The 19,062-nt window shown below is 36.6% G+C and overlaps 1 protein-coding gene across 1 annotated transcript; it reads left to right on the forward strand.

Annotated features, from left to right (window-relative positions):
• Positions 1-395: 395 nt before the first annotated feature.
• Positions 396-1,960, forward strand: LOC121206013 (cysteine-rich receptor-like protein kinase 8). The gene is made up of 4 exons (XM_041076170.1): positions 396-513; positions 1,399-1,495; positions 1,612-1,762; positions 1,844-1,960. The coding sequence occupies exons 1-4, from the start codon at positions 396-398 to the stop codon at positions 1,958-1,960; spliced, it is 483 nt and encodes a 160-aa protein (XP_040932104.1).
• Positions 1,961-19,062: the final 17,102 nt, after the last annotated feature.

Below are 19,062 nucleotides of genomic sequence, written 5' to 3' on the forward strand. Positions count from 1 at the left end.
CAAATCGAATGCCTGCAAGTAGGTCTTTATTTTCACTACCCAAATGTGGTAGCCCTCTCCATTGAAGACTAGTGGTGCAGCTGGTGAAAAACCTGAGGAAGACATGGTTTTTAAGGAATGAAAATGATAGGTCCACTAAGAATTTAGCTCTAGATACCATTTATTGGGTTTTTGAACAATTTATCTGGAGGAAGTATGAAGCTCAATGTAAAACTTGAGCAACAACGTAATAAATCCAGATAAAGAATGAAGGAAGATTGAGCTTAAAAAAGGTTCGATATTTGTAGGATAAACAAAACAAAATTTTACTTGCTGGTGGAAAATTAATAGCAGTGAAAAGGTTATCTTTAGATTCTAGACAAGGAGACCTTGAATTCAAAAACGAGGTTCAGTTAATGGCCAATCTTCAACACAGGAATTTAGTTAGGCTCCAAGGTTTCAGCCTTGAAGGAAAAGAAAGGCTTCTCATCTATGAGTTTGTTCCTAATGAAAGTTTGGATAAATTCTTATTTGGTATGATATGTCAGTGTATTAATATATTATAGAATCTCTGCTACAAAGCTAAACACCAATAACCATTTTTATTTCATTAATTCAAATTTGTACATTTTATGGTGATGCAGATCCAGTTAAGAAAGCCTATTTGGACTAGAAAACACGATGCAAAATCATAGAAGGTGTTGCTCGCGTACTTCTCTGTTGACAATTGCATGGTAAATTGTTGAAAATTGCATGGTTTTGTAGCGCCAAATTGCATGGCAGATTGTTAAAATTTATAGCAGCCATTAAGTTTGACTTAAATGTCAAAAATAGGAGGTGCAATTGGCACCGAAAATTTACTTGAAAAATTTGGCATGGGATAATTTTTTTTGGTCCTTGAGATAATGGGCTATTTATGGTTTGATCCTTGAATTTCAACTATAAATAGGCCTTCCCATTTCTCATTTCTATGTAATCCCAACCATTCTTTCTCTTTTAGTTTTCTCTCTTCTCCCTTTTGAGAATTCTTAAGGAGTTCTATTTGTTTGTAATATTTTGGAGATAGTGAAGTTATCATCTGGTGTTAGTGTCTGAGGACGTAGGTATAATTTACCGAACCTCGTTAAAACTCTTGTGTTCTTTCTTGTCCCATTTTTCTTTCAATATTTGAGGGTATAATAGTAGTATTTAATTGTGCTATTAAATTACGATAGAATGGATATTCTGACTAAGGAAAGACTTGGTACTTAAGAGATCCTTGTGATCCATCTCTCTTTCCTAGGAATTGAACTTTGTGTGATTTTTTAGTACAATAATTTACACGCTTCCAACCCTATTGGAACAACATTCTCTACCTTCCTCATTATTCTCGACTAAAAATTATTCATTGAGAGCTTAAAGCTGGCAATATACTGTTAGATGCAGAGATAGCTCCCAAAATTGTAGATTTTGGCATGGCAAGAACGTGTGCTGTTGAGCAAACTCAAAGTGCTACCAGTAGAATTGTAGGAACATAGTAAGTACTCCCAATAAGTTTATGATTCATGACCGGTAATCATTTTCACTCAAATAACATGAATCAGAACGTTTCGCAAATTGAAACTAGTTAATTTTTCTTATATTGATTTACAGTGGAAACATGGCACCTGAATATGCAATGCATGGTCAATTTTTAGTTAAATTAGATGTTTTTAGTTTTGGCGTATTGATGTTGGAGATTTTAAGTGGTGAAAAGAATAGCGCTTTTCGAAATGGGAGTGATGTAGAAGATCTTCTAAGCTTTGTAAGTATCTGAATCTTCTGCATATTATGATTTGGTTTTGGAATGTAGAGTTTATCACTTTGCATGAATTAAACCTTGTAGGCATGGAGAAATTGGGAGGATGGGACAGCATTTGATCTTGTAGACTCCAATTTGAGGGATGGATCCAGAAGTGAGATAATGAGATGCATCTACATTGGGTTGCTTTGTGTTCAATAAAATGTAGCTCAAAGACCAAACATGAGTGCGGTTGTGCTAATGCTTACTAGCTACTCTACCACTCTCCCACTACCCTCTGAACTGCATTTTGTCTACATTTTGCTGTAAAAAATTCTTGTGGAAAATATGTTAGGTGTTAATTAAAACTCCTTGTTTTACTACCAAATTTGCAATCAAACTGTAATTCCTCCACCGTCAGCTCCACTATCTCCGACAATCTCATTTCTTGAAATTGGTTTTGTGTCTGTTCTTTTCTTCAATACAAGCAACATGCTACAACCACAAAGTTTTTGTTTAGTTTTCTATTGAATTTTTCATTTATCATTAAACAGCTCAAGAGTGTGATATTAACTTTCTATATATGTTTTTCATATATCATAAATAAAGAGAAAAATTATATTCCTAAATTATGCATAAATTGAAATGTTTGGAAAAAAATTTCTAGGGTGTGGAAAAAGTTAGGCACTTTCCCGACAAGCAAATTGATAATTTTCTTGCATCATTGAATCCCATTGATTCCACTTTGGACCACTATTTTTATGATTGAAAATTACTACACATTCAATAAATCATGGAGCTGACTTGACTGCACTTATGGATCAAAGTTGCTTATATTCCAATATAATTTAATCTTCCTTTTTATTTCTACAATTGATTTATTAGTGCATTTGGAATGTATCCATACTAGTCCTTTTCTCCTCTCATTTTCTAATGGTTTAATTCAAATTTCATCCTTCTATTTTAGAAAAATCAACAAGTTAGTCCATCTACTTTAATTCGTCAAATTTTAGCATTCATACTTTAAGAAAAATGAGAAATTAATCTAATTGTTGATGTAGAAGGCCTTTGTCCGGGCTCATAAAGTCATCCAAATAAATAAAATAAATAAAAAAATCAAAATAAAAAAAACACACCAATAAAGGGTCCAAAGTCCATCAATTACAACAAGCCCAGCTTTGCCCAAATTGAAACCCAAATTGAAACCCAAAAATAATCTAAGTTTACTAGTTTAGACCCTAAACCCAAATCCACTCAAAATTAAACCTGGGTTAACCCAAATTCATAAGGCCTAATAGCCCAATTTCAAAACTGACCCAATAGCCCAAACTAAAAAATGACCCAAATGGCCCAGGTAGGTTGAAGTTTCTAGAAACCCTAGGTTTCCCCATGCCGTAGCTCCCATGAACGGCCTCGCCACGTCCGCAACGATCTCTAGTGCACCACTGCCACGTCCATAGCCCCACGCTTATTTACGGTGTAACACCCCGTACCCGAGACCGTTGCTGGAGTCGAACGCGAGGTGTTAACAGACTTAATTACTTTGTTTTCACAGTCCATTAAAAAATTTCCAGACAGGCTGGCTAACCGCGTCACTGTCGCCTTAAAAATCATATCTCGAGTTCAAACACTTGAAAACAGATTCCGTAAATTTTCCCCGAAATTAGACTCATATATCCATCTGTGGATTTATTTCTAGAATTTTTGGTCGGGCCAATTGGTACAGTTTATTAGTTAAAGTCTCCCCTGATTCTGGGTTCGACTACTCTGACCTTCATGTATTCTAACTTGGATATCTCCCTGTACAGAGCTTCAATACTCATGCCGTTTGTTTCTAATGAAACTAGACTCAAAGGGGAATCCATAAATGTAAGGAATGACTTCTAATTACCTCTGGATAATTTATGGTGAATTTTCAAAGTCGAAACAGGAGATCCAGAAACCGTTCTGGCCCTGTTTCACGAGAACTTCAATATCTCTTAATATACTGTTCATATGATTGTTTCGTTACTTTCATATGAAAGTAGATTAATCAAGGTTCGATTACATAATTTATTCACTATTTAATTCCATTCCTAAAAATTTTAGTGATTTTTCAAATCCACACCACTGCTGCTGTCAGCATCTGTTTTCAAGGTAAACTTTACCTATTTCGTGGTTACCATGGACCAACTAGGGTTTTGTCATACATAGGTCCACATATGATCATATTTAGCCATTCCAATGGCTGATCATTTGCCCAACACTTCTATTTCAATCCATAGTCACATCATGAAACCATATATATATACATAAACACAAATGGTCTAATGCCATACTCCACTTCTACGAGCCATTTTCGCATGGCTGTACACACATACATCACAAAAAGTACTTAAAAACAACAAGGGGTAGTCCTATACATGCCATATCCAGAGTTCAACTAAAAGAGTACCAAAAGGGCTTTGATAGTGTGGATGACTTCGACTTCGATGATCCCGAATCCGATAGCTAACGAACAAAATCTATAAAACAGAGAGCCAAAGCAACGGGGTAAGCATTTTAAAGCTTAGTAAGTTTCAAGTAATGAAATCGGCTTTGACTAAAGTATTACATTCACATAGCTAAATGAATCACTTTATTAATACACATTCTCATAATCATACTTACTTCACACTTCATCAACATATACACACACAAGGTATCAACTTATCTAAAAGCCGAAAGTTCGTTAGTCGATTGAACGAATACTATTTAAAACGAATTGACTTTTCCGAAGCACATGCAAACATACCTTATCGTTTGGGTTTGTCGAGCGTATTAATTGAATTTATTACAGCACAAAACGCTCACATTCAAACCCAAGTTTCTTCGGAATTTAGCCGGATATAACCACAAGCACAATTGCCTTCGGGTCTTAACCCGGGTATAGCAACTCGCACGACTGCCTTCGGGTCTTAGCCCGGATATATCATCTCTCACAAATGCCTTCGGGTCTTAGCCCGGATATATCAACTTGCACAAATGCCTTCGGGTCTTAGCCCGGATATATCAACTTGCACAAATGCCTTCGGGTCTTAGCCCGGATAAAATCACTAGCATAAATGCCTTCGGGACTTAGCCCGGATGTATTCAAATGCTCATGCACACATATATCAATAATCATAACACATCCATATCTTATTTTCGTTACTAAGGCTCAAACACAAACATTTATTAAACCTTTCCAATTTCGGCTCAATAGCCACACACGAAGAGTATGATTTCAATTGGCTTTATAACATAGTCTCTATGCACATTCGGCTATCTGTCATAGTATGACTAATCATTTCAATATAATTCAAGTAGGGTCATTACTCGAAGACTTACCTCGGATGTTGTCGAACGACTTCAATGGCTATTCAATTACTTTTCCTTCCCTTTATCGGATTTAGTTCCCCTTTGCTCTTGAGCTTAAGTTCAACAAATTTTAAAATAGTCATAATCGACTATTCAAGTATTACTTTCAGAATATAATACATATAGATTTGACTTTCACACACATAGATTATAGAAAGCTTTATAAAAATCAATAAATAATTCATTAGCAAATTTTCATTAATGTTTACAATATAATTACAATTTCCCGATAAGCTGACTTCCTGAGCAACAGTCACTAAAGTTTTTATAACTGGAGCTACGAAACTCCAAATCAATTGCCGTAAATTTTCCTTGACAGAAGACTCATTTATCTATTATCCATAAAAATTTCAAAATTTTTAGTTTAGCCCATCAATACCAGATTTTTCTTAAAGTTCACCTTGTTTCACTGTTTGACTAAACTGACTATCCTTCACTACGAATCAAATTTCTCATTGTACAGAATTCAAAATATGTTCTTGTTTATTTCATTTGAAACTAGACTCATTAAGGAGTCTAAGCACATAAATTTTATCTTAGGGCCATTTTTGTACAATTTACACTGATTTTATAAAAACAGGACAGGGAATCTAGTAGTCATTTTGACTCAGCCCCACAATACTTCAAATATCTCAAGATCGGTAACTCTTTTGTTTTTATAGTTTCTTTTGTAAGAAACTAGACTCTTCAAGCTTTAATGACATAATTTACTCAGCTTCTAATTCAACTCCTATAGATTATGGCGATTTTCCAAAATCACCTTACTGCTGCTGTCCCCAAGCAGATTATTACCAAATCAAATGCTAACATTTGCATTTCACCTTAGTAGCTAGCTTAGCAAACCTTAATTAAACATATAATTCACACATATCACATTCCAAGCATTCACTCTATTCTATCACTTAAGGTACAAACATTACTCAATAACTTCCTAATTCAAATTCGGCAACTACACCATGACCATCTTAACTCGTTTCTCATCTTGCTAACAAAAACATAGTAAAGCAAATCTTCATACACAATGGTTATCAATTCATCCATTCACTAGGGACATAACCTAATGTTCAATAACAACCCCTCCTTTATCAAGTACACATTCGGCCTTGGTACCTAATAAGGTAGTCGATTCCTTTCCCTTTAGCACCCATTGCTCACATATGATTATTTGTATAGTTCAAACACTCATCTATCTTTGCTCATCTAAATTTAACATGGAACAACAAAATTCACCATTGTCAAATACCATAGCCGAAAGCCCTAGTCCATAACACAAATCAAAGTTTCTACATGGGTTACCAAAGTAGCTTGATATCTTACTCAAGATTAACCAAAATTTCATGAACTAATATAAATTTCTTTCCTTGCTATTAGCCTAGGATGACCGAATGCCTCCCTCTCAACTTCCTCTTTACAATCGGCCAAGAAAAACCAAGGATACAAGCTTTGTTTTCGTTACTTTTTCTTTTTTATTCTTTCTTTTATTTATTTCCTTTCTTTTGCATAAAATAATGGCCATTTAATTAAGATTTAGTACATATTATATATATGTGACCATCATGGCCGGCCACCACTTATAAAAAAAAGGGTATTTGACATGCAAGTACAATTATTTGCAACATGCATAAATGGGCCACTTTACATTAGCCTAGCACATTTCTAATTTTCTCACATAAGTCCCATTTAATAAAATTCACTTACAATTAACAAAATTCAAACATGAAATTTTCACACATGCATATATACATATAAGAAACATCAAATATGACAGTCAATTATTTTTACGACTCGGTTTAGCGGTCCCGAAACCACTTCCCGACTAGGGTCAATTTTGGGTTGTCACAACTCTCCCCCACTTAAGAAATTTTCGTCCCCGAAAAGCTTACCGGTAAATAGGTTTGGGTATCATTCTTTCATCGAGCTCTCGGTTTCCCAAGTAGCTTCCTCGATCCCATGTTTGAGCCATAACACCTTCACTAACGGAACCCTTTTGTTTCGCAACTCCTTCACTTCACGAGCTAGGATACGCATTGGTTCTTCTTCATAACTCATATCGGCTTGAATTTCAACCTCTGATGGGCTAATTATGTGTGATGGATCAGATCGATAGCGTCGAAGCATCGAAACATGAAAGACGTCGTGAATCCTTTCAAGCTCAGGGGGCAAAATCAATCTATACGCAACCGGACCAACTCGTTCGGAGATTTCGTACGGCCCAATGAATCTCGGACTCAACTTGCCCTTACGGCCAAATCTGAGTACCTTTTTCCAAGGCAAAACTTTAAGAAACACTTTATCTCCCACCTGATATTCAATGTCTTTTCGTTTCAAATCCGCATACGATTTCTGACGATCTGTGGCTGTCTTCAGACTTTCACGAATTATTTTTACTTTCTGTTCGGCATCTTTAATCAAATCAACTCCGAAAATTTTACTTTCACCGAGCTCGGTCCAAAACAATGGTGTACGACATTTACGACCGTACAAAGCCTCGTAAGGTGCCATCTTAATACTTGATTGAAAACTATTGTTGTAAGCGAATTCAATCAAAGGTAAATATCGTTCCCATGAACTACTGAACTCGAGGATGCAACATCTCAACATATCCTCAAGTATCTGAATTATCCGCTCGGATTGACCATCGGTTTGGGGGTGAAAAGCAGTGCTAAAATGTAGCTTGGTACCCAAAGCTTCTTGCAATTTCTTCCAAAATCGTGAGGTGAATCTCGGATCTCTATCCGACACGATAGAAATAGGTACCCCGTGTAATCTCACAATCTGAGAAACGTACAATTCAGCTAGTCTATCTAATGAAAAATCCGTACGCACGGGGATAAAGTGAGTCGACTTAGTCAGTCTATCGACAACAACACAAATCGCATCCTTCTTACTTGCTGACAATGGCAGTCCGGACACAAAGTCCATTGTGACTCGATCCCATTTCCACTCGGGTATCATGATTGGCTGAAGTAATCCTGAAGGCACTTGATGTTCCGCCTTCACTTGTTGACATATTAAACATCTTGAAACAAAGTCGGAGATGTCTCATTTCATACCATGCCACCAAAACTGACGTTTCAAATCGTTGTACATTTTCGTACTCCCCGGGTGAATTGACATTCGGCTACAATGGGCTTCGTTTAGAATCATCGAAATGAGCTCTGAATTTCTTGGAACACACAACCGACTTCTGAACCTCAAACAATTGTCATCATCAATTTGAAATTCGGATTCCATATTCGGAACACATTCAGCCCGTTTTGCAACCAATTCATCGTCGACTTTTTGAGCTTCACGAATTTGACGAATCAATAATGGTTTGGCCTCTAATTCAGCTACTAACACATTGTCGGGTAGAACAGACAAGTGCACATTCATCGCTCGTAAAGCAAATAGTGATTTCCGGCTTAAGGCGTCCGCAACCACATTAGCCTTTCCCGGGTGGTAATCAATGACAAGCTCGTAATCTTTCAACAACTCAAGCCAACGTCTTTGTCGCAGATTTAAGTCTCTTTGAGTCATCAAATATTTGAGACTTTTGTGATCCGAAAATACATGGCACTTTCACCAAATAAGTAATGTCGCCATATTTTTAAAGCGAATACGATGGCAGCTAGTTCGAGATCATGGGTCGGATAATTTTTCTCATGTGGCTTTAATTGTCTCGACGCATAGGCCACCACTCGACCTTCTTGCATCAATACGCAACCCAACCCAAGTAGGGATGCGTCACTATAAATGACAAACTCTTTGCCTGATTCGGGTTGCACTAAAATTGGAGCTTCAGTCAAATAAGTTTTCAGTTGATCGAAACTTTTCTGACATTTCTCCGTCCATTCGAACTTAACATCCTTTTGAAGTAGCTTCGTCATTGGTGTGGCTATCATCGAGAAACCCTTTACGAACCGTTTGTAGTAACCGGCAAGTCCCAAAAAGCTCCGAACCTCAGTAATATTTCTCGGAGGCTTCCAGTTAAGTATGGCTGAAATTTTGCTCGGATCAACTCGAATACCCGATGCAGATACCACATGACCCAAAAAGCTAACCTCTCCTAACCAGAACTCACACTTACTGAATTTAGCATATAACTGCTTATCCCGCAAAATTTGCAACACTAGTCTCAGGTGCTCAGCATGTTCGGTCTCATCTATTGAAGAGACCAAGATATCATCAATGAACACAACTACGAACCGATCCAAATATGGTCTGAAGATCCGATTCATCAAATCCATGAATACCGCAGGGGCATTAGTGAGCCCAAATGGCATCACTAAGAACTCGTAGTGACCATATCTCGTTCTGAAGGCAGTTTTGGGTATGTCCGAATCTCGAATTCGCAACTGATAATAGCCCGATCTCAAATCTATTTTTGAGAACACTGAGGCTCCCTTCAGTTGGTCGAACAAATCATCGATACGCGGTAACGGATATTTGTTCTTTATTGTCACTTTATTCAGCTGACGATAGTTAATGCACAACCTCATGGTTCCGTCCTTCTTTTTCACGAACAATATTGTTGCACCCCAAGGTGAGAAACTTGGTCGGGCGAAACCTCTATCCGTCAATTCTTGCAACTGAGCTTTCAACTCTTTTAACTCGGTTGGTGCCATACGATACGGAGCTATCGAAATCGGCGTAGTCCCAGGTACAAGCTCAATACCAAACTCTATCTCCCGAACAGGTGGTAAACCCGGTAATTCTTCAAGAAAAACATCCGGGTATTCACAAACCACCGGCATAGATTCGGGTTTCTTTTCTAATTCTTTGTCATCAATTACATACGCAAGGTATGCTTCGCACCCTTTTCTTACATATTTCTGGGCCAACATTGAGGATGTTACAGCTGGCAACCCCTTTAAGTCCGTAGACTCAACTCGAATTATCTCGTTATTTGCGCACCTCAAATCAATAGTCTTGCTTTTGCAATTCACAACTGCATCATGCGCGGTCAGCCAATCCAAACCAAGAATAACATCAAATTCATCAAACGGCAAAAGCATCAAGTCCGCCGGAAAACAGGAACCTCGAATTACTAGGGGACATTTCTTACACACTTTGTCGACAAGCACGTAACGACCCAAGGGATTTGATACCCGAATTACGAACTCAGTAGACTCAATAGGTAAAGTCTTACTGGATGCTAAGGTTTCACATATGTAAGAATGAGTAGAACCGGGGTCAATCAAAGCAATTACATTAGTATCAAAGAGAGTAAAAGTACCGGTAATAACATCAGGCGAAGAAGCATCCTCGAGGGCACGTATAGCATAAGCTCTGGCAGGCGCACGAGCCTCGGATCTGGTCGTAGCATCTCTAGATCCTCTCTGACCACCACTAGCATTGCCCGTATTTCTAGATGGTCTACCTCGAGCAGTGGTAGCACCCGGTTTCCCACTCTGATTTACATTCTGTTCAGACAACCTCGGGCAATCTTTAATGAAGTGGTCAACTGATCCGCACTTGTAACAGGAGCGGTCATGGGATCTACAACTCCCTGAATGCCATTTACCGCAATATCGACATTCCGTTCTGTCTCGACATTCATTCCCAACACTGGCGACCGAAGTGCCTCGTGTACCCACAGGGGGTCGAACACGATTTCGTCTAAAAAGGCCCGAAGTGCCTCTAGACCGGCCCACATCATCTCGAAATTTCTTCGATGCCTGTTGAAGAGACTTTCCCGAGGATCTTTTACGAAACTCTCCAGTTCCCACATCAACTTTTTGTTTTTCTTTTCTAAGCTCTTCGGCTTTACAAGCTCACTCGACAAGTACTACGAACTCTCGTATTTCAAGAATGCCAACGAACATTTTATATCTTCATTCAGCCCATCCTCGAAGCATTTACACATGATAGCCTCGGATGAAACACATTCTCGAGCGTATCTACTAAGTCTAACAAATTTTCGCTCGTAATCAGTGACTGTCATAGAACCTTGCTTAAGCTCAAGAAATTCCTTCCGTTTTTTATCAACAAATCTCTGACTGATATACTTTTTCCGAAACTCAGTTTGGAAAAACTCCCAAGTTACTTGCTCTCGGGGTACAACAGAAGTCAGAGTACTCCACCAATAGTAGGCAGAATCGCGTAGCAAGGAGATAGTACACTTTAGGCATTCATCGGGTGTACAAGATAGCTCATCGAGTACCCGGATAGTGTTGTCCAACCAAAATTCAGCTTGCTCGGCGTCGTCGCTATCCGTAGCTTTAAATTCAGTAGCCCCATGTTTTCGGATTCTGTCAACTGGGGGCTTATTTGACCTTATCTGGTCAATTTCCGGAGGTAGTGTAGGTGCGGGGGTTGTATTAGTCGGGAATGGAGGTTGTGGAACAGCCGTATTAGTTCGAATGTATTGGTTGAACCAATCATTCATCACGCTATAGAAAGCTTGTCTAGCTTCATCATTCGGATTACTAGCATTAGGTTGAGAGTCCGCCGGCGCTGTCCCTTGTGCGGGAGCAGGCGCTACACTCTCAAGATCATCAGCTACCGCTCGGTCGGGATCGGGATCCATTACTATAAATAAACACATTTGCAAATGTCAGAAATCGACACACAATCAATTAATCACATAAAATGGCATCTATAGCTAGACCCAACGCATTACGGTAGTCCTAGAATCGACTAAACTGTAGCTCTGATACCAAAAAAATTGTAACACCCCGTACCCGAGACCGTTGCCGGAGTCGAACGCGAGGTGTTAACAGACTTAATTACTTTGTTTTCACAGTCCATTAAAAAATTTCCAGACAGGCTGGCTAACCGCGTCACTGTCGCCTTAAAAATCATATCTCGAGTTCAAAAACTCAAAAACTGATTCCGTAAATTTTCACCGAAATTAGACTCATATATCCATCTGTGGATTTATTTCTATAATTTTTGGTCGGGCCAATTGGTACAGTTTATTAGTTAAAGTCTCCCCTGATTCTGGGTTCGACTACTCTGACCTTCATGTATTCTGACTTGGATATCTCCCTGTACAGAGCTTCAATACTCATGCCGTTTGTTTCTAATGAAACTAGACTCAAAGGGGAATCCATACATATAAGGAATGACTTCTAATTATCTCTGGATAATTTATGGTGAATTTTCAAAGTCGAAACAAGAGATCCAGAAACCGTTCTGGACCTGTTTCACGAGAACTTCAATATCTCTTAATATACTGTTCATATGATTGTTTCGTTACTTTCATATAAAAGTAGATTCATCAAGGTTCGATTACATAATTTATTCACTATTTAATTATATTCCTAAATATTTTAGTGATTTTTCAAATCCACACCACTGCTGCTGTCAGCATCTGTTTTCAAGGTAAACTTTACCTATTTCGTGGTTACCATGGACCAACTAGGGTTTTGTCATACATAGGTCCACATATGATCATATTTAGCCATTCCAATGGCTGATCATTTGCCCAACACTTCTATTTCAATCCATAGTCACATCATGAAACCATATATATATACATAAACACAAATGGTCTAATGCCATACTCCACTTCTACGAGCCATTTTCGCATGGCTGTACACACATACATCACAAAAAGTACTTAAAAACAACAAGGGGTAGTCCTATACATGCCATATCCAGAGTTCAACTAAAAGAGTACCAAAAGGGCTTTGATAGTGTGGCTGACTTCGACTTCGATGATCCCGAATCCGATAGCTAACGAACAAAATCTATAAAACAGAGAGTCAAAGCAACGGGGTAAGCATTTTAAAGCTTAGTAAGTTTCAAGTAATGAAATCGGCTTTGACTAAAGTATTACATTCACATAGCTAAATGAATCACTTTATTAATACACATTCTCATAATCATACTTACTTCACACTTCATCAACATATACACACACAAGGTATCAACTTATCTAAAAGCCGAAAGTTCGTTAGTCGATTGAACGAATACTATTTAAAACGAATCGACCTTTCCGAAGCACATGCAAACATACCTTATCGTTTGGGTTTGTCGAGCGTATTAATTGAATTTATTACAGCACAAAACGCTCACATTCAAACCCAAGTTTCTTCGGAATTTAGCCGGATATAACCACAAGCACAATTGCCTTCGGGTCTTAACTCAGGTATAGCAACTCGCACGAATGCCTTCGGGTCTTAGCCCGGATATATCATCTCTCACAAATGCCTTCGGGTCTTAGCCCAGATATATCACCTTGCACAAATGCCTTCGGGTCTTAGCCCGGATATATCAACTTGCACAAATGCCTTCGGGTCTTAGCCCGGATAAAATCACTAGCATAAATGCCTTCGGGACTTAGCCCGGATGTATTCAAATGCTCATGCACACATATATCAATAATCATAACACATCCATATCTTATTTTCGTTACTAAGGCTCAAACACAAACATTTATTAAACATTTCCAATTTCGGCTCAATAGCCACACACGAAGAGTATGATTTCAATTGGCTTTATAACATAGTCTCTATGCACATTCGGCTATCTGTCATAGTATGACTAATCATTTCAATATAATTCAAGTAGGGTCATTACTCGAAGACTTACCTCGGATGTTGTCGAACGACTTCAATGGCTATTCAATTACTTTTTCCTTCCCTTTATCGGATTTAGTTCCCCTTTGCTCTTGAGCTTAAGTTTAACAAATTTTAAAATAGTCATTAATCGACTATTCAAGTATTACTTTCAGAATATAATACATATAGATTCGACTTTCACACACATAGATTATAGTAAGCTTTATAAAAATCAATAAATAATTCATTAGCAAATTTTCATTAATGTTTACAATATAATTACAATTTCCCGATAAGCTGACTTCCTGAGCAACAGTCACTAAAGTTTTTATAACTGGAGCTACGAAACTCCAAATCAATTGCCGTAAATTTTCCTTGACAGAAGACTCATTTATCTATTATCCATAAAAATTTCAAAATTTTTAGTTTAGCCCATCAATACCAGATTTTTCTTAAAGTTCACCTTGTTTCACTGTTTGACTAAACTGACTATCCTTCACTACGAATCAAATTTCTCATTATACAGAATTCAAAATATGTTCTTGTTTATTTCATTTGAAACTAGACTCATTAAGGAGTCTAAGCACATAAATTTTATCTTAGGGCCATTTTTGTACAATTTACACTGATTTTATAAAAACAGGACAGGGAATCTAGTAGTCATTTTGACTCAGCCCCACAATACTTCAAATATCTCAAGATCGGTAACTCTTTTGTTTTTATAGTTTCTTTTGTAAGAAACTAGACTCTTCAAGCTTTAATGACATAATTTACTCAGCTTCTAATTCAACTCCTACAAATTATGACGATTTTCCAAAATCACCTTACTGCTTCTGTCCCCAAGCAGATTATTACCAAATCAAATGCTAACATTTGCATTTCACCTTAGTAGCTAGCTTAGCAAACCTTAATTAAACATATAATTCACACATATCACATTCCAAGCATTCACTCTATTCTATCACTTAAGGTACAAACATTACTCAATAACTTCCTAATTCAAATTCGGCAACTACACCATGACCATCTTAACTCATTTCTCATCTTGCTAACAAAAACATAGTAAAGCAAATCTTCATACACAATGGTTATCAATTCATCCATTCACTAGGGACATAACCTAATGTTCAATAACAACCCCTCCTTTATCAAGTACACATTCGGCCTTGGTACCTAATAAGGTAGTCGATTCCTTTCCCTTTAGCACCCATTGCTCACATATGATTATTTGTATAGTTCAAACACTCATCTATCTTTGCTCATCTAAATTTAAAATGAAACAACAAAATTCACCATTGTCAAATACCATAGCCGAAAGCCCTAGTCCATAACACAAATCAAAGTTTCTACATGGGTTACCAAAGTAGCTTGATATCTTACTCAAGATTAACCAAAATTTCATGAACTAATATAAATTTCTTTCCTTGCTATTAGCCTAGGATGACCGAATGCCTCCCTCTCAACTTCCTCTTTACAATCGGCCAAGAAAAACCAAGGATACAAGCTTTGTTTTCATTACTTTTTCTTTTTTATTCTTTCTTTTATTTATTTCCTTTCTTTTGCATAAAATAATGGCCATTTAATTAAGATTTAGTACATATTATATATATGTGACCATCATGGCCGGCCACCACTTATAAAAAAAAAGGGTATTTGACATGCAAGTACAATTATTTGCAACATGCATAAATGGGCCACTTTACATTAGCCTAGCACATTTCTAATTTTCTCACATAAGTCCCATTTAATAAAATTCACTTACAATTAACAAAATTCAAACATGAAATTTTCACACATGCATATATACATATAAGAAACATCAAATATGACGGCCAAATATTTTTACGACTCGGTTTAACGGTCCCGAAGCCACTTCCCGACTAGGGTCAATTTTGGGCTGTCACATACGGCCTCCTTACCTGCGAAAAGCGACAAAACAACAGCACCAAATAACAGAAACAAATAGCTGGAAAATAGGGCTTTTGGGCTTTATTATTTTTATTTTTATTTTTATTCCGATATAAGAGGAGGCCGGATGTAATCTATTTTTTCTGTCTTCTTCGCATACAAATATTAAGCAATCAAAACATGAAAAAGAGGTTTTGGCAAAAGATCATTATCTTTCTTTTGATTTATTTTCGATTGAAGCAAGATTTGCATCGTTCATTTGTTAGATTCCTTCTTTCATTTTGCATTTTGATATAAAATAAAAAAGATTGGGACAAAGAAGCATTCACTTGAATCGATTCGGTCATCGGAGTTTCATCTTCTTCTTCGAAATCGAGCCCAACTCACCGCATCGATTGCAGTGGTGGTGCGGCAATTGTGGGTTAGTTTTGGTCTGTCAAATGGGGGACCAAAAAGGGGGCTAGGTTTTCAATTTTGAAAGGGTCGATTGTTTCATTTTTTATGAGGAAATGTTTGCTTTTATAAAGGGGAGAAAACGACGCCGATTGGGGCTTGTTTCAGTGGCCTCAAAACGACTTCGCATAGGGCGACCCGATGCAACCCGACCCGAACACCATCAGAATCCGCGCATTTTTGCGGTGAAGGGCTATTTGCGCTTTTGGTCCCTATTTCCACGCTGCTATTTGATTAGATCCTTTTCGAATTTTCTTTATTTTTAAAATTTTCCCTGGAATTTGCGCATAAATTCAATTTAGTCCGCGCCTAAACGCCGTGTTTTGGGATTTGGAATATTTCCAGTTTTAATCCTTGTCCATTCGCGCGCATTGCGCTTTAGTCCTTATTTCAATTTCAATGGTTTATTTTTTTTATTAATTATCCCTTTTTGTTTGATTTTATTTCAATAGAGTTTTTTAATTTGTATAATTCATTATTTTTTTATTCACTTAACATTCATAATTTTTAAAATCTTTTTATATACATTTTGAATTATTTTGATAATTTTACTTTGTTTTGTTATTTTTGTTTAAATTATAAAATCATTATTTTAAAATTCTCTTTTATATCATATTATTTTAAAATTTTGTATAATATTTAACTTAAATTACCCATATATTATTATACATATATAGTTTATGATAAAGTTAGTTTTATTCTACATACATGATTAATTCTATGTTATTTCATATACATAATCTCTTTAAAATCTATTTATATATATATTTCCTTTCAAATCTATTGTTTATATAGTTTATCCTTTAAAATATATATTTTATTATATTTTTGTTATTTAAAATTTTTTCATGTACTATTACCTTATTATATATTATTTATGATTTTATATATGTGTATTATCAACTTTAAATAAACATGTTTTATTTTTAAAATATTTTGTACATTATTTACTCTAAATTTCTTCTTTCATAATATTTATTTTAATACTCATTTATATATTGATAAACCATAATTTATACATATTTTTATCCCATGCTTAGCACATTTATGGATGGTTTCTCTTTAGAATTGGTGAATTCGATGCTCCTAATCCTTTAATTTCATGTTTTATACTTAAGTGAGCATAGGAGAGTAAAAAGAGAAAGAAACGGGCCGAAAACAGAGAAAATAGACCCACGTGGGAAATCAACATAGCCTGGACGTCCTCACACGGGCATGTCACACGGGCGTGTCCATTTTGTAGGATCGAAGCACGACTTACACGGGTAGACTACACGCCCGTGCCCATTTAATAGCCTTGATCACGGCCTTAAGTAATCGCACACGGGCGTGTCACATGGGCGTGTCCCTACCGAGCCCAAGTTTAGTCCAATTTGGAAAAGGCCAATTTTGAGGGCTCTTAGGCATTCTAAAGCCTATTTAAACACCTGAGGAGGCACTTAGAAGGGGGACACAGAGTAGGAAGCAAGGAATTACTCAAGGAACGCCGATTGATCCATCTTAAGAGCCAGATTCATCATCAAGACTGAAGATCTCCCTTCAAGTTCCTTCAAGAGTTTTGGATTTTCTTATGTTTTGTTATCTTTATGCTTTTGAGATGTTTTCTTTCATAAATATGAACTAAACCCCCTAAAGACCTAAGAGGAATAAAACCTAATAAGGATCTTGTTATTATTATCTAAACTGTATGATAAATATTTCACTTGTTCTTAATTATGTGTTCTTAATTCTTATTTTGATATTCCAGGATATTGATTCAAGTTAAGCTCTTATTCAGAAGAGGAATAGATCCTGTCTAAGAGTAAATTTTTCATAATTAAGCGGAGTTGATTGCACGCCTAGAGATAGGGTGATAAGATTTTGCCAGATTAGGGTGAAACCTAATAAGGGAATCCATAGATTGAGTTAATGCAATTCTAGGGTGTTAATTAGAAAAATATTTCAATTATTAAACCTAGGGTTAGACATTATTAGTCTCGAGAGAGATAATGATATAACTTAGAGATTTCTACGGATCAAGTCAAATGAATAAATCGTCTGATTCAGAGTCAAAGAACAAGTGAAGTCTAGGTGGATTTTTCCTTAGGTATTTTCTTAATCAATCGAATTCTCCCAAAAGTATTTTCCCAAATTTTCTTTTTGTGCATTCTTAGTTAGTAATTAGTTTAGATAACCAACACTCTTAATTTTTAGGCTGGATAATAAAAAGGAAGTAACTACTAGTACTCGTAGTTCCTTTGGGTTCGACAATCCGGTCTTGCTAAACTATACTACTGTTCGATAGATACACTTGCCTTAATGGTGATAATAAGTTAGTCTCAAGAATGATTCATTTATAAATCTTTAAAACCTGTTACGACTATCACGCATCAAGTTTTTGGCGTCGTTGCCAGGGAGCTAGGATATTAGGAACACTCGATTTTTATTACTTTAGTCATTTTACTTTTATTGCAATTTAAATTTTTATTTTCTTTCCTAATTCTTCATTTATTTTCTTTTGACAGGTTTTTCTAGTTTATGACCAAAAGAAACCTGTCAGGACCACTACTTTTTTACGGTGAGATCGACCGCACAGTTCGCATAAACAAACGAGAAATAAGGCGAAACCTAAGATTCACAGAGGACGAGCAAAAGGATAATACTTCAACCACAACCGAAGAGATGGCTGAAAACCAAGAAAACCCGCTACCTCTTGCAATTGTTGTTGATCCAGTAAATCAAAATCCTGCTCCACGCACTATGTATGATTATGAAAATCCTGATTTAACATGAACTGAGTCAAGTATAGTTAGACCTGTTATTGCTGCAAATAATTTTGAATTGAAACCTAACACAATTCAAATGATACAATAGTTTGTTCAGTTTGATGGTTTGTAGGACGAGGATCCCAACGCTCACTTGGAAAATTTCCTAGAATTTTGCGATACATTTAAAATTAATAGCGTTTCTGATGCCATTCGCCTTCGGTTGTTTCCCTTTTCATTAAGGAATAAGGCTAAACAATGGCTGAACTCGTTACTACGAGGGTCAATCACTACTTGGGAACAAATGACTGAAAATTTTCTATTAGAATATTTTTCGCCGGCTAAAACAGTT

This window comes from Gossypium hirsutum, chromosome A09, assembly GCF_007990345.1.
Source record: "Gossypium hirsutum isolate 1008001.06 chromosome A09, Gossypium_hirsutum_v2.1, whole genome shotgun sequence".
NCBI lineage: Eukaryota > Viridiplantae > Streptophyta > Magnoliopsida > Malvales > Malvaceae > Gossypium > Gossypium hirsutum.

What these genes read in the sequence shown, in the direction of transcription:
- LOC121206013 (XM_041076170.1), top strand. Translation starts at nt 396, where the DNA reads ATGGCCAATCTTCAACACAGGAATTTAGTTAGGCTCCAAGGTTTCAGC. An exon ending in AGTAGAATTGTAGGAACATA is followed by an intron (nt 1,496 to 1,611) that starts GTAAGTACTCCC and finishes ATTGATTTACAG; the next exon opens with TGGAAACATGGCACCTGAAT. An exon ending in TAGAAGATCTTCTAAGCTTT is followed by an intron (nt 1,763 to 1,843) that starts GTAAGTATCTGA and finishes TAAACCTTGTAG; the next exon opens with GCATGGAGAAATTGGGAGGA.